Source organism: Galeopterus variegatus, unplaced genomic scaffold, assembly GCF_000696425.1.
Source record: "Galeopterus variegatus unplaced genomic scaffold, G_variegatus-3.0.2 Scaffold73, whole genome shotgun sequence".
Taxonomy (NCBI): Eukaryota; Metazoa; Chordata; class Mammalia; order Dermoptera; family Cynocephalidae; genus Galeopterus; species Galeopterus variegatus.
The window spans coordinates 117,683-134,141 of record NW_007726184.1 but is presented as its reverse complement, the minus strand read 5'-3'; the positions used below and the strand labels follow the sequence as shown (position 1 = coordinate 134,141).

At 46.7% G+C, this 16,459-nt stretch overlaps 1 protein-coding gene across 1 annotated transcript in view; it reads left to right on the top strand.

Moving 5' to 3' along the window:
* TUBA8 (tubulin, alpha 8) overlaps nt 1-15,216 on the top strand; it is a 25,074-nt gene extending 9,858 nt beyond the window's left edge. The window contains exons 2-5 of the mRNA XM_008578141.1: nt 5,257-5,479; nt 6,923-7,071; nt 8,770-9,450; nt 14,905-15,216. Coding sequence (XP_008576363.1) covers nt 5,257-5,479; nt 6,923-7,071; nt 8,770-9,450; nt 14,905-15,198 — 1,347 coding nt within the window. The 3' untranslated portion in view covers nt 15,199-15,216. The remainder of the gene's footprint in view (nt 1-5,256; nt 5,480-6,922; nt 7,072-8,769; nt 9,451-14,904) is intronic.
* The last annotated feature ends 1,243 nt before the right edge of the window (nt 15,217-16,459 follow it).

Sequence of the window (16,459 nt, the reverse complement as noted above, 5' to 3'; positions counted from 1 at the left end):
GGGGCAGCTTTGTTGTGGGCGCCCAGCCTGGTGTGATGGGCAGGGGCCAGGCGGGCGAGGAATAATCGGGCTTCGCTCCGCAAGTGGGATTTTTCTGGGGGTGACTCACGGAGGACGCAGGGTGGGCCGTTCCGGCGTGTTTCAGCGTGTTTCAGATGCCTCTGCGCAGTTCCTCCGCTGGCTCTCCCGGCCTTTGCCGTGTGGGCCGCCAATATTGTTCCCGCAGCCGGGCCTGTGTACCCCCAGGAGTCCTTCTCCGTGTCGGCCCCAAAACCTCCAGAGTAGGTAACTTTTGTAGTTATCTCAGCACTAGGTCTGTGTGAGGGTGTACCATACTTTTCTTGAGGAAAGAAACTCTTCCAGGTCTTCCCATCTCCCGCATCTTCACCCCTGGATTGCTGGCAGAGAGGATCCAGCAGCACACGGGGCACCCCTCACCCCACAGGCACCCAGGAAAACAGAACTTGTCTGAGCTCTCTCTACACACCCAGATTCAAAATAGAACTGAGAGAGAGAAACAGTGTGAGAGAGAAAGCATGAGCTCTGGTTGGTTAGAGCGGAGTATCTGAAATATGAGTTTGGAGTAAATGTATAACTCAAGCATCCTCTGCTGGGTCAGCTTACCCTTGGCCCCCACTCCCAGCTGCACACACTGGATCAAGAACCAGACTCCTGGTTCTATCAGAGAAGGATGACTGGTTTTCAAAGAGACTACCACCACGAGCCATTCTCAGGTTCTCTCTGCACTAGAGCTTTTTTCCTGTTTGGAGTTTTGTTATACAAGCTTGGTCTTGTATGCACTATCAGGCTTGCATTGATGTAGCAATGGGCATGCACCTGGTCCCTGGAAGTTCAGAGTTGCAAGTAAGGCAGGAGTTCATGTGGTGTAAGGGGAAGGACGCAGGCCAGGGTCAGAAGCTCTGGAAGCTTGTCTGGGCTCTTGCCGCAGAGCTGTGAAATCTTGAATCTGTCCCTTCACCTCTCTGAGCCTCAGCTTTTTCATCTGTAAAGCAACGGAGAGGGAATTTTGTTAGATGATTCATGAGGCCAGTCCAGCTTGGTGTCCTAAGTATTCTGAGCTAACATAACATTCCAGGCTATGTTAATGTAACAGGTTATGGCAGATGGGTGACCTTTCTTGGGCACGAGGTCTGGCTTCCCAAGGGTATTGTCACTCTGTGCTTGTTGCTGTAGAACTTCCAAGTGGAGAGGTGGGGATGATGACCTGGCAGAGTGGCTGGAGAAGGCTAGCTCCGTGTCCAAGCTTTGGACTGCTCCCTGCACCCTGCCAGCTGCGTGCTGAGGATGAGTACGGCTCTCAGAGCTCCAAGAGGCCTCAGCAAACTTTTAATTTCACTTGAGATTTCTTCATGCAACTTTAAAATCCTTGTTTACCCTCACAAATTAGGTTCTTAGTAAATGTTAGTTGAATGACTGATTATGTGACATGGGACAGAAAGAATCCAGGCCGTCAGGATAAGGTAAAATGTAGTGAGTGGTATTTGTTTGCTTTTTGCTATGAAAAATTTCAAACATTCAGAAAAGTGGAGTAGTAAAATGCCATCCATAACTCTTTCATCTAGATTTAAAAATAAGAATTATTTTCTGCCATACTTACTTTACTGGCTATGTTTGTTAAAAGTAGAGACATCATAACATTTTACCCCTAAATTCTTCAGAAACAACTCAAAAAAATAAGGATACTTTCATACTTAATCACATTTTCATGATTATGCTTAGCAAAATTAATCATTTTCTCTGTTTGTCTCCCAAATATTTTGATTTGATCAAACCAGAATTCAGTTAAAGTCCACATACTACATGTGGTTGTTATGTTTCTTAAGTTTCTTTAGATATGGAACAGCCCCTCCCACCACATTTATTTTTCATGAATTAAAAAGAGTGGACGAGTTGCCCTGCAGAATGTCCCACCTCCAGATTAAATTTGTTTTCTCGTTATGTCACTTAACTTATGCCTCTGATCCCTGTGTTTTCTGTAAAGTGAGAGCTACATCTAAAGGGTTGTGTACGTCATATTGTATCACATCAGGAGGTCCTTCATGTCTGGTTGTATCACTGTCAGTGGTGTTCAGATTGATCAGTGCTGGGCTGGTGACCCTTGATAAGTAACAGTGGTTCTTTGGCTTTATGTGAATATCCAGTTTCCCATCAATCTTTCTCCTAATGGTGTTGGTATCCTTGTCCAAATCAATTATATAATTAGCAGCTGTAGTATGGTATTATTTTCATAGTCTATTATTTCTTCTACATTGATTAGCGGACATTCTTCTGTTATAAAAAAAAAAAGCTTTCCCTAACTAGCAAGGCTTTTGGATAGGGACCAATGATTTTTTTCTTTTCTTTTTTTTTTTTTTGTCTTTTTCCGTGTCCGGCAATGGATCGCAACCCTCAGTGTCGCCCCCGTACCGGACCGGGGACCGGCAATGGGATTGCAACCCTCAGTGTTGCCCCCATACCGGACCGGGACCAGCAACGGGATCGCAACCCTCGGTGTTGCCCCCGTGCCTCGCTCAGCCAGTGAGCGGGAACCGGTCTGTATGTGGGATCCGAACCCTCGGCGGGAGCGCTGCCATGCTTCCCAAGCGGCGCAGTAGCGCAGTGCGCCACCGGGCCGGCCCCAATGATTTTTTTCTCTGGGGGTTTTCTTTTTTAGTAACAGTATGAACTTGTGGATTTATGTCTATGTATCCTGTGTCAATCAAGTACTGTCATTATTCTTTTCAGTGCTCAGATTGTCTCATCTTTGGCAATGGGAGCCTCTTCAAATAAGCTTAGACAGTATCCCAGTCTTTGCTAGCTTCTGTGCCTTCAGGCGCAATAAGATGTTCCAGGCTCATCTTGTACATTCCTCACCCTGGACCTGGAAACCTCCATTTTTCCAAGGATCCCTGATTCTGTTAGTGGGGAATGGTATTGAGAGACCTTCCTTTTCTCTTGACCGGTGTAGCTACTTTTGGCTTTTGGGAACACGTACGAATCTGTCAGTCATTTCTGAGTCTATTTTATACCTCCGATTACTCTTGTGAATTAGTTAACAGGGAAAAATAGCTCTTCCTAGGGGCCGTTTGTGTGTGTGTGTGTGTGTGTGTGTGTGTGTGAGAGAGAGAGAGAGAGAGAGAGAGAGAGATTTTGTCTTTGTGGACTGGCATATTTATTAGTGTGAGATTAAAGAGGGCATAAAAATAGGCTAAGAACATTGATATCACCATGTTGGTGGTTTTCAGGTCCCCAAGATCCTTGACTCTTCCTCCTATATAAGCTTTGATCTTCCTGAAATATCTCTGCATCCTCCCTGGAGAGACCAAGTGTTCCAGAGGGGAGGGCAGACTGGAGACCAAGCAGCACTGCACATAGGGCTGGAGGGTGACTGGGGGGTGGTGGTGAGGAGGGGACAAAGCTCAGAAGGCTGGGGGTCAGGACTACAGAGGATACTGTCACTTAGAAGAATAATATATAGCATCAATATATATATATATCAATAATATATAGGAGGCTCCTTTAAGGCCTCTCCCATGTCCTATGAGCTTTAGACACCTCCCTAGGGAGCCATAGGTGATGCTCAATGTAAAGACATGGTCTGGGTCAACAGTGTGCTGGTTGTGGGGTGGTTCCCAGATGCAGAATGCTGCTTTTCTTAGGCCTGAATTGAGTCCTAAGGTGGAGGCAAAAAATAGGCCCCACAATAAAGGAGAGAGGAATAGAGACCTGAGATCTCTAACTTTCCACGTGTGCTACTTTTAGGTGGAGAAAAAAGCTGCAAGGTAGGATCGTAATGAAAATGGTAATGGTAAAGATAACAACAAGAACAAGTTATGGCTAAATTATTATTTGCAGAGGAGGGGAGGTTAAGAGTTCAACCAAGGTCACGTGCCCAGTGAGTCACTTGAGAAGGCAAGGTCTGAACCCTCGAGTGGCAACTTGTGAGTGAAGCCCTTCCCTGGCCCGTGTAGGGCTGGGGTACATGCTGGCTGTGAATACCTGTCCTCTATCCTCCCCAAAGGCCGAGGCTGGGCATCACTCAGTGCTAGCACAGACAGGTGTAGAGCAGGGCTCGGTTGTGAAACTGAATTAGGGGCCAGCAGGTCCTGACGCTTCTGACCCTTTGAGGTGTTACTCAGTGTAGCTGTCCTGCGCCCCACACCCAGGGACTCTTCCGAGTCACAGGAGTCCCATACTTTAACATGGACTCTACTGTATCCATGTCCAGACGTGCTCACTGCAGACTCTGCTCCTTGCTTAGGTTACCTGGAGCTGGAAAATGCCAAGTCAGGTCACGGATAAGAATAGAAACCCACAGACGAGGCGCATGCTTCCCTGCTGGGCTCTGGCAGGCATTGCAGGCACAGAGCCACCTTTGCAGGCCACGGCTTCCTCACAGGCAGGATGGGGGTGGGGTGATGAGTACATCTTCCCAGCAACACTTCATGGTCAATTTCTATACATACACACACCCTCACTAATAGATATACACAACTCCCCACTTAAGCTGTTAGTATTAGGACCAGTCAGGTAATTGTGGCTCATATAGAGTAACAGGACAGAGATAAAGACACTCTAAAGGTTAGCTGTTTGTAACACTTGGGCTGAAATAGGCAAGGGGGCAGGTTATGGTGGCTACAAAGATTTTCCAATTTCTCAGCATTCAGGAAAGGCCTAATTTATTGCCTTCTTATTCCCCATGTACCAATCTTTTCTTATTTCCACACTTGTAACCATAACACAAATGACACCCACAATACACATGCCCAAAGCATATTTCTTCCACAAGTGTTCATTTGTTCTATGGTGTTCTGAGACCGTGTGTGTGTGATGTCTGGAAAGTCAAGGTGTGCGATAGTAAAATTAGGGATAGTTTCTGCTGTTGTGATTGGCTCTTCCTTTGGCCTTCTCCATCAGTACAGGAGTCTTATGGTTTGGAATTAGTCTCTTGTTTTATCTTTGTGGCTGCCCTCTGTTTTCTTTTGCTGGTACAAAGAATTAACCCTGAAAAGCAGCCTTTACAGCAAACCACGAAACAACTGTGTCTTCTTCAGAGCCAAGTCTTGGCCCCACTGTGTTGGTGCCCAGGCACCTGAAAACTCAGACACCACCTGGTTATGGGATGGCATGGCTGGAGGGATGGATGTCCCACAAGTCGAATGCCAGGGAGAGACAAGTCCTCAAGTGTGGGGAATGTGGGGCAAAGGCATGGCCGGGGCCTGGGACCCTGACCTGCATGCTGTCCTCTCCCCACAGCGGGAATGCATATCAGTCCACGTGGGCCAGGCCGGAGTCCAGATTGGCAATGCCTGCTGGGAGCTCTTCTGCCTGGAGCATGGTATCCAGGCAGACGGCACCTTTGGTGCACAGGCCGGCAAGATCAACGACGATGACTCCTTCGCCACCTTTTTCAGCGAGACCGGCAGTGGGAAGCATGTACCCCGGGCTGTCATGGTCGATCTGGAGCCCACTGTGGTGGGTGAGTATGGGCTGAGTGCTCCCCACAGAAGGCAACACAAAACTGTAGGGGTGCTGATCCACAGTAGCTAAGGAAGCTTCAGCCGGAGCCCCCACATGACTTCAGTCTTGGAGGATACCATAACAGTGCTCAAGAATCCATGAAGAACAAAATACTGTTTACTTAAACCCCTTAAGCCTGCTGAGACAGACCAAAATTGTAAGACAAAAAAAAAAAAAATCCCTAAATTATTTTAGAAATTATAAGATGCCCTTAGATAGTCAATTCCCCAAAGTATAGGTTTCTGATTCTATAATCATTGCAGAGTATCCTCACAGGCCTGGCATAACCTTATAGTATTTTACAGAAAATGGTAAAACAGCAGGCACATTCTTTCACAGCTGATTGCTGTGTCTCTAGAATAAACCTCATTCAGATCTATAAAAAACACAGAGGAATTCTGACTTGTATGGGGGCAGGTTTCTTGATGCTCACCCCCTTCCCTCTCCAATCCCTCCCCTACTCCCAATAGTGCCTCTTCCCCTAGGTCAGTCCTCAGTTAAACGTCAGGATTTCCTCAGCTTCAAGTTCAGCTCACTGAGCAAGAGATGGGTGAGATCCACAGAGATGTCTGGGCAAACGCCCATAATGCCTGAACACTTATTTCTAGTGGCAGCAGACTGCAGGCATTCCACCCCTGGGTGCTTTGTTCAAATGTAGAAGTGCAGGCTGTCTCCCAGGCCACTGAACAAACAGATGTTCCCTGGGACAAGTAGAGGAGCCCAGAAGAGGTGATGTAGATGGGGACTGATGCGTCTTCATCACTGTGTCCACTTTATGTGGAGCCTTGGAGGTGAGCAGAGCCCTCTTGAAAGCTTCTCTAGGCCTCCTGCTCCTTTAGAACCTGGAGATAGCTTTGCTTCAAAGTCATTCTAAAATATGTCTAACACTTGACATATATTGTTCCTGCACTATGAAGTGAGGAAGTGAGGGCTGGGACAATTGCTGGGAGGGTATAGGATCTGGGCCAATCATCTTGAATCTTTCTCCATGCCCCTAAAACATTTTAATGCAAATGAAATTTGGTTAAATTATTGGTAACAAGGATAACCTTGCAGCATAAAAGGAGAAACAAAAGGGAAGCCTTGAGGGTTCAAGGTGGAAGGAAGGAGAGGCAATCAACTTCGGTGTTTGTAAAACTAAGGTTTTTAAAATTTTCAGCCAGCAGAGCAGCTGGCTTCTCATTGCCTGCCTGAACCGTGGACTGTGGCTCTGTCTGTGCCTTTGTTATCCAGAAATTTTCTCAGTCTTTTGCAGATTTATTCTAGGATTGTCTGCTTTCACCTCAGTGGAGTTTTATAGGTAGGGAAAACCAGACAAGTATCATGTTGTAGTCTAATGGGGAGGGAGGCTTCTCCCCGGGAAGCCATGTGGTAAGACCCAATGGTCCCCCTTTCTTGGTAGATGAGGTTCGGGCAGGGACATACCACCAGCTCTTCCATCCAGAGCAGCTGATCACAGGAAAGGAGGATGCAGCTAACAACTACGCCCGTGGTCACTACACAGTGGGCAAAGAGAGCATTGACCTGGTGCTGGACCGTATACGGAAGCTGGTAAGTGTCAAAAAGGGCAGCGGATTCGTGAGTCAGGCTAGAGTGGACAGGCTTAGTGTCATGCCTCTTTGATCAGGCTGGGTAGAGGCACATGACCCACGGCTACGGGATAGAGCTCCTGAGGTTTAGGAATTTCTGCTTATGTTCTGTAAGAAGCTGCCCTGGGTTGGTGCCCCTTCCTCTGCCTGGGCTACGTGGATGTGCCTTCAAAACATGCCAAAGGAAAGAAGCCAGTCACAAAACCACATGTCACATGATTCCATTTTTATGAAGTATCCAGAATAGGCAAATCCATAGAGATGGAAAGTAAATTAGTCATTGCCAGGGTATGGGGGAGGGGGACTGAGGGGTGGCAGCTGAAGGGTATGGGGTTTCTTTTGAGGGGATGAAAATGTCCTAAAACTAGAAGGTAAGAAGGTTTGCACAATTCTGTGAATATACTAACATTGAATCGTACATTCTCAATGAATTACCCTGCAGGCTCATTCACAGTTAGTACTTTATTTGGGGAAGATCCAGGTATAAGGAAGGCTAAGGTCTTTATTGGAAGCATAGGATAACAAAGCCTTCAACTTGGAAGAGGAGAGGAAGATTGTTGATACATGTCACCGCTTACAAATGCCATTACAAATGTCAAATACATGACTTCATTTAATCCTTAATAATGATGCAAAGAAGATCTCATCCCTGTAGTTTACAGATGAAGAAATTGAGGGCTGGCATGGTTCAATAACAGCCTGTGTCACTTAGCTAGAAACTGGCAGAGTTAGGACTGGGACCAGGTTGGTTTGAATACAAAGCTCTGAGTTACAGGTTAAGTCATTGTCTATTTGAGCTTCCATTTCCTTATCCATACAATGGAAAGGGCTGGACTTGATCATGGGTTCTTTACCTGGGATTTAAGGATGCAAAATTTTGTATTTGTTTACTTTTTCTGTTTAGAAAAATTCTCATAGGGTTATCAGTCTTGAAGTCATCTGTGGTCCCCAAAAGTTCAGAATCACTGGATTGAGTGAAAGCAGATGACACCCAGTGAGAAAATTCTGTAATTTTATGAATTCTCTCAGTGCTGGTAAGAGCTTACGTTAAGCGTTTACTACACATCAGCTTCTTGCTCAGCACATTATGCTATCTCATTTAATTATCACAATAACCTGATAAAATGAGAATTGTTTTTATTGTCCCACTTTAACCAAAAAGGAACAGAAGTTTGGAGAGGTTCAACAACTTGCTCAAGCTTTTACAACCGGGAAGTGGCAAAGCTTATATTAAAACTCAGGCTCTCTGCCTGCATATACATTTCTAAAATTGGTACCCTGAGTCACCTTCCAAGGTTGGGCTGAGATGTGTAGGTCAGCAGTTCCCACAAAATCAAATAAGAGCAGGGGAGGTTGGCAAGGACTTGAGGCTCTCAGAGGGCCAAGTCAGTAACCCTATGCTTCTGAAACTCTCATCCTGGTTCCACCAAGCTACTGGGCTGAGATCTGCATGCACCTAGAGGCATGTGCATGTGCATATGTTAGCCACTGCTCTCAAGGTCAACACATCTCCTTTTGTGCTTTCTTACTCCTTCAAGGCTATTTTGATTTCACCCAAGTAAGTGGCATAGGGCAGACAGAGTGTGTTGTGTGGCTTTGTCAGCTTGGAGGTATTCTCAGAAACTTGTCATGATTTCTTCTCATGTCCTGCTCTCCCCAGACAGATGCTTGCTCCGGTTTGCAGGGCTTCCTGATCTTCCACAGTTTTGGTGGGGGCACTGGCTCTGGCTTCACTTCTCTGCTGATGGAACGCCTCTCCCTGGATTATGGCAAGAAGTCCAAGCTGGAGTTTGCTATCTACCCAGCCCCCCAGGTCTCTACTGCAGTGGTCGAGCCCTACAACTCCATCCTGACCACCCACACCACACTGGAACATTCAGATTGTGCTTTCATGGTGGATAACGAAGCCATCTGTGACATCTGCCACAGGAACCTGGACATTGAGCGCCCCACTTACACCAACCTCAACCGCCTCATCAGCCAGATCGTGTCCTCAATCACTGCCTCTCTCCGCTTTGATGGGGCCCTCAATGTGGACCTCACCGAGTTCCAGACCAACCTGGTGCCCTACCCCCGCATCCATTTCCCTCTGGTCACCTATGCACCCATCATCTCTGCTGAGAAAGCCTATCATGAACAGCTCTCCGTGGCTGAGATAACCAGCTCCTGCTTTGAGCCCAACAGCCAGATGGTGAAATGTGACCCGAGACATGGGAAGTACATGGCCTGCTGCATGCTTTACCGGGGGGACGTGGTGCCCAAGGATGTGAATGTCGCTATTGCTGCCATCAAGACCAAGAGGACCATCCAGTTTGTAGACTGGTGTCCCACAGGCTTCAAGGTGAGAGCTGATGACTTAGATAAGGGATAGATAATTAAAGAAGCAGAGGGAGGTTAATGAGGATAGGGGAGAAGGATACCTTGACTGATATACGATTCCATGGGAGCTTCGGGCTTTTCGTGATGATATGACCAAATGTAACATTAATTTAATTCAGCTTTGGTTGACATACAAATGTTGTTTAAGTTTTGTCTGCTTAAGTCATTTTAAAAAATGTGTGAGTTTGGCACTATTTTAAATTGGTTAACCAGCTGTGGTTTTTGTTTATTGAGGAACGAGTAATGAATTGGTATTGACCTGAATCTATTGACCCAAATCACAATGCTTTTGGGGTCCATGATTCAGTTCAATTTGCCTAAAGTTAGTTTTAATGGATATTTTACACTTCTTGGTATATTACAATTTTGTGGCCATTTTAATTTTAGAGTTGACCAAATTATTGAAGTTGTCAGAGAGGTATGATTTCTTTCTCTAACAAAATATGTGTTCTCCAAATTTATTTTGAAAGATATCCACCCTATAAGTCTTAATCAATTTGGAGTAACAATAAGAAAATTTCATGGTTATTTTATGATCATGAATCACTTATATTATGAAGCCCTGACAGTTACCATTAACAGTAGTAAGCAGAAACTGAGGAAGCCAAGTGGCCTCAGGTGTCTGCAGTTTGGAAAACGCCAGACTCTGAGGGTCAGTGGGAAGATACAGAATAGCTAAGGAAGACCCCTGGATTTTAGGACCAGTGAGTGTTGAATATTAGAAGCCATCCCTCTGAGTTGAACTGGCAGGGTGTGCAGGCTGCCTCTGTGCACATGAACTGCTTGACTACTTTGTCCTGTGTTCCCAGGGCCTTTTATCAGATTCCACTTTCATAATAACCACCACCATTCACATTAATTAGGACCCCCTAGTTGTGCCTTTAATAATTACTGTTACCTATTATGAGCAGCTGTGGGTTGTACCACTTTCTGGAGATAAAGAGACGGGCACATCTCAGTTCTACCTTGGTGGTAATTACAAAAGCGAGACACCATCTTCCAGCCTCTGGGCTGACCTATTTGGGTGGGATGCTTTGACCTAGTTGTTCTGCTGCTGAGTAAGGGAGTGTAGCATTCCTTCCCACTGCTCTACTCCTAGCTACAAATATAATCTTTTCCCCCTAGACTACGCCTATTTTTATGTGGCAGTGATGGTCATTCTTGTGAAAACAGTCAAGGTCTTCCAAAAAATGGAGTTCTTTTTTTCTTTTTCAAGTGGAAACAAACAACTCAGCAAGCTCATAGGAGAATGAATGGGAAAGGAGAAAGAATGAGATATGTGGGGGTGGGGTGGGGAAACTAACAAAAAGATGACCCCCATTCTTTCTCCTTTACTTTAAGCTGAAGATCTGGGGTTATGTCCAGAAAGACAAAAAAGGTATTTCTAGGGCCGGCCCGGTGGCGCACTGCTGTAGTGCGCTGCTTGGGAAGCGCGGCGGCGCTCCCGCCGAGGGTTCGGATCCCACATACAGACCGGCCGCTCACTGGCTGAGCGAGGGGCGGGAGCAACACCGAGGGTTGCGATCCTGTGGCCGGTCCCGGTCCGGTACGGGGGCAACACTGAGGGTTGCGATCCGTTGCCAGTCACGAAAAAAGACAAAAAGAAAAAAAAAAAAAAGGTATTGCTAGCATCTTTAGATGCTTTTGAGAAAAGCACATGCCGTGGTACTGGATGTTGCTAAACTTCATCCTTTGGCATTCTCCCCAAGGGTATTTGTCCCTGCTTGGCTCAAGGGATGTTACTGTAGAGAAGAGAGGAGAGTTGGCTCCAGGCACAAGGTCTATGCAGGTCAGGGACAGATCTAGCAAAATATGTGATGTGGCAATGTTCATACTCATTGTCTCCCTCTCACCTTTGGCCCTTGGCTGCCATCTCAGTATCACCTCCACCATCAAGATGCCACTTGAGTCTGAGAGGAACGATAGACCATTGTAAATTCATATGATGGGTTTCCCACCTTTGCTGCGCGGCCTGCTGCCACTCCCACTCCCTGCCCAGCAGGAGGATGTGCGTTTTAAAGCTGTGAATTTAAAAGATGGCAATGTGGCATGGTGACCAGGGTACGGGAGGCGGTTTTGGATAGCACCATGGTTCCCAGCTTGCCACCTCAGACTTCTTCCACTACAGTTCCTGGGGTTGGCTTTGATTTGGGATATGCATGTGGGGAGAAGAGACATTTCTAGGATAGTAGCCCCACTGTAAGATTGGGCATGGGTTAGCTTGGAGGACCCTGTCATGCTACCAGAACTGGGGAAGTTGGCTTGTTCAGGCAAGACCTTTAAGTGACTTTCTTTGACTGGAGTCCTTGCTTTTCTTCCCAGAAGCCCTGTGTGTTGTCAGTTTTGTGTTGCTATAATGGAATATCTGAGATAGGGTGATTTATAAAGAACAGAGGTTTATTTGGCTTATGATTCTGGGACAGCTGCATCTGGCACGGGGCCTTAGGCTACTTCTACTCATGGTGGAAAGCTGGCGGGTACAAGCAGATCACAAGGCGAGAGGAAGTGAGAGAGAGGAGGTGCCAGGGTCTTTTTAAACAACAAGCTCTCTTGGGAGCTAATAGAGTGAGAACTCACTCCTACCCCCAATCCCCAGGGATAGCATTAATCTTTTCATGATGGATTGCCCCCATGATTCAAACAGCTCCCAACACTGCCACATTGAGATCAGATTTCCACATGAATTTTGGGGGAATAACACATCCAAACTCCATCATTCTGCCCTGGCCTCCTAAAACTCATGTCACTCTTACATACAAAATACAATCATTCCATCCCAACACTCCCAAAAGTCAGCTTGTTCCAGCACCAATTTAAAAGTCCAAAGTCCAAAGTCTCATCTGAGACCAAAGACAAAACTCCTTCTATCTGTGAACGTGTAAAAATCAGAAGCAAATTTATCTACTGCCAAGATACATGATGGAACAGTCATTGGGTGCACATTTCCATTCCAAAAGGAGGAATAGGCCAGAGGAAAGGAGAAACAGGCCCCAAACAAGTCTGAAACCCATCAGGGCAGACATTCAATCTTAAAGCTCCAAAATAATCTTTTTTGACTGCGAGTCCTACATCCTGCACACAATGAGGCATCTGGACCCTCAAAGCACTGGGCATCTCTGCCCCCAAGGCTCTGTTGGGAGCATCCCACTGGACTGTGCTGGTGCATGCAGCTTTTCCAGGCCAGTGTTGCATGTTACCAATCAAACTACAGTTCTGGGGTCCTGGCAGCAGCCCCAATGCCTTGGCTCTACTAGACATTTCTCCAGTGGGGCCTGTCTGTGGGGGCTCTCTGGGGGCTCTGACCCCACATTTTCTGTTCCACATTGCTCTAGTACATGATATTTGTGGTGGCTCCACTCCCCAAAGAGTTTTCTGCCTGGGCCCCCAGGCTTTTCCATACATGCTCTGAAATCTGGGCAGAGGCTGCTAAGCCTCTGCTGCTGTCATGTTCTGCTGGCCTACAGACTTAACACCACGTGGATGCTGCCCAGGTTTCTGGCTTGTGCTTTTCAGAGCTGCTGCATGAACCACACTTGGGGCCACTTGAGGCAAGGCTCTTCCAGCCAGAGGGGTTGGGATGCAGGGAGCAGGTTCCTGAGGACAGCTGTGACAGGTCTGTCCTCCAGAACAACTCCGTCCTTCCAGTCCTCTAGGTCTGTGATAGAAGGGGGCCCTTCCAGACTTCTGAAATGCCTTCAGGGCCTTTCTCCCATTGTCTTGGCTATGAGCATCCAGCTGCCTTATTGCCATGCTAATGTCTTTAGCAACCAGTCTATCTGCTGCACCCTCAGATTTTTCTCCTGCTCTCTGCTTCTCTACCACATGGCCACATACCAAATTTTCCAAATCTTTACACTCTGTTTCCCTTTTAAATTCTGGCTTCACATCATGCCTTTTTCTGCCATAACTCAGCATAGGCTGTTGCAAGTAGCCAAGTAGCTTCCTTAATGCTTTGCTGCTTGGAAATTTCCTCCACCAAACATTCTGGTTCACAACTCTTAAGTCCCACCTTCCACAAAGTCCTAGGGCATGGACACAATGCAGCCAAGTTCCTTGCTATGGTGTAGCAAGGGTGATCTCTTGTCCAATTCCAAATAAGGTCCTCATTTGTATCTGAGACCTCATCAGCATGACTTTTACTGTCCACATTTCTATCAACATTCTGGTCACAACCATTTAACCAATCTCTAAAATGTTCCAAACTTTCCCTCATCTTTTTATCTTCTTCTGAGTCCTTTAACCCCCTCCAACTTTTGCCCATTACTCAGTTCAAAGGCCACTTCCACATTCCAGGTATTTGTATAGCAACACCCTACTCCTTGGTACCAATTTTCTGTATTAGTTCGTTTCTGTTGCTTATAACAAAATACACAGAACTGGGCATTTTATAAAGAAAATGAGATTTATTGCTTATAGTTTTTGAGGCCAGGAAGTCCAAAGTCCAGGGAATACAGCAGGTGAAGGTCTTGGTGGTGGCGACAGTGACAGCAGAGTGTCACGTTGTGAAAATGGTGGAGCAGAGAGAGAGAGTGAGAGAGACTAACCTCCTCATTCACTCTCTTTTTAAAGCCCTCAGAACCACGCCCCTGACCACCATTTTTAATCCATTCACTACTGCATGGTCCTACAATCTAATCACCTGTTCAAGGTCCCACCTTTCAATTACCATAATAGGATTTCCCACCCTCTTAACAGTCACAGTGGGGGCTAAGTTTCTAATACATAAAACTTAGGGGACACAATTCAAGCTTCAATGAGTTTGAGGGGGCATTCAATCCACTACATGCTGTCTCCCAGAGACATAGGGCCGAGGTAACACAGGACCAGAGACACAGGGCCACTAACACCATCCCCGAAGACCTTTCAGCTCTTTTCATTTATTGCTCTGGAATATCCCCATGACCTTTAAACAGCTCTTCACTATTGGCAGGAAACTTCCCTAAATTTTTTTGCAACACGACTAAGAGGACCTTCAGATGACCACCTGGGAAAGAATAGACTTTATAATAACTTCAAGTCTAGAAATTCGTTTGCCTCTAAAAGGGAGATACTCGTACACATACTGGACGCCTCCCCGTTGATAATAATTTCTTTCATCACTCTCATTTGTCTACTTGCTACTCTCCACCAACATGTTCTCCCCTGTTCTTCTCCAGACTGTAGGTTCCCCAGCCTTTCCCCTCGAGTTTGCCTGTACCCCACCCCACTTGCTCGTCCTTCCTCTTGAGCACTCACCCTCTCTCTACCTGCCTGCTTCCCCAGCCTCCTGACCTCTCCTTCCCACAGTCCACACTGCGGCCTGTCCCCCATTCACGGTCACATTTTGTACCACACCACGTTACCAAGGTGCCCCATCTTGAGTCACCTTTGGCTGACTTGCCTCTTCTGCTGCTCCTCCTCTTTCTCTGTTCCTCAGGTGGGCATCAACTACCAGCCACCCACTGTGGTGCCCGGAGGGGACCTGGCCAAAGTCCAGCGGGCCGTCTGCATGCTGAGCAACACCACAGCCATTGCGGAGGCCTGGGCCCGCCTTGACCACAAGTTTGACCTCATGTATGCCAAGCGGGCCTTTGTGCACTGGTATGTTGGAGAGGGAATGGAAGAAGGAGAGTTTTCCGAGGCCAGGGAGGACCTGGCTGCCCTGGAGAAGGATTATGAAGAAGTGGGGACTGATTCGTTTGAAGAAGAAAATGAAGGGGAGGAATTTTAAATATACGTCTTCCCTTTGGCTCTGTCTCTTTATTTATGCTACTCCACTCAGATTGCATTCAACTAGTCAAGAGTAACAGGTCATTATAGGAGGGTGACGAGACTAGGCTGAAATGGCTGCTGAGCGTGAGCAGACCCTCCCTGGAGTCAGAGCAGCTTTGTATCACTAAGGAAAACAAGGGTTACTGTTTGAAAGAGGGTGAAGCCTAATCAGGAGTTTTAATTCTAGATTAGGCTGGGTCCACCCCAAAACATGGCCTGCTGGCTGTGGAATGATAAGAAAGGAAAGATCTGGGCATTAGGAAGATTCTAGAGAGGGAGTGAGCAGAAGTTCACATTGATGGGTCTGTTGCATGACCCAGGCATCATCCAGACTGATTGCACGTTCCTCATTCATCAAGTGTCTGAGTACACTATGTCCTGGGCAGTGTTCTAAGAGCTAAAAGTTAGCGATAAACAAGACAGACACATTTACTGCCCTCATACATATACTAATAAATAAATGAGGTCATGTCGGGTGGTGTTAAGTGACAGGAAGTGAAGGACAGTGATGGGAGAACGGGGTGCTCCTGTGGGTTGGATGGTTAGGGAAGGTCTCATGGAGACTTGAGGCTCCAGAGTCAGTGATGTTAGGTTTAGGGAAAAGCACGTGCACACTCACAGGCATGGAGCGTCTGAGTGGGGAGAGGAGAACGGTGGGCCTGCGAGATGGCGAGAGGTGAAGAGATGAGGAGATGAGAACCAAGTGCCAGCCAGGGGCCAGAGCGCACCCAGCCTTATGGACCACGTGAGGAGTTAAGATTTTTTCTTTTTTTATAAGATGACGGTAAGGGGATCTTAACCCTTGACTTGGTGTTGTCAGCACCACGCTCTCCCATGTGAGCTCACTGGCCATCCCTATATAGGGATCTGAACCCGTGGCCTTGGTGTTATCAGCACCACACTCTCCCAAGTGAGCCACGGGCCAGCCATAGAGTTAAGCTTTTTTCTAAGTGAAACAAGCATTTGAAGGTTTTAAGCAGGATATCTGTTACACCTTATCTCTACATGCATACATGCCTTATCTCGAAACTTCCCAACAATCTCAAATGCTCATTTTGTACATTAAGAAACTGAGATTTAGAGTGTTGATGTGCAGGAGACAGCAGAGGTGGAGCTCAGAGGGCAGGGCCCACTGATTCTATGCTCTTGTCTGCCCTGCACTATTTCTGTCCCTTGGTGTTTGTGCCAGGTTCCAACTGCTGCCTTGTGCAGTGATGGAT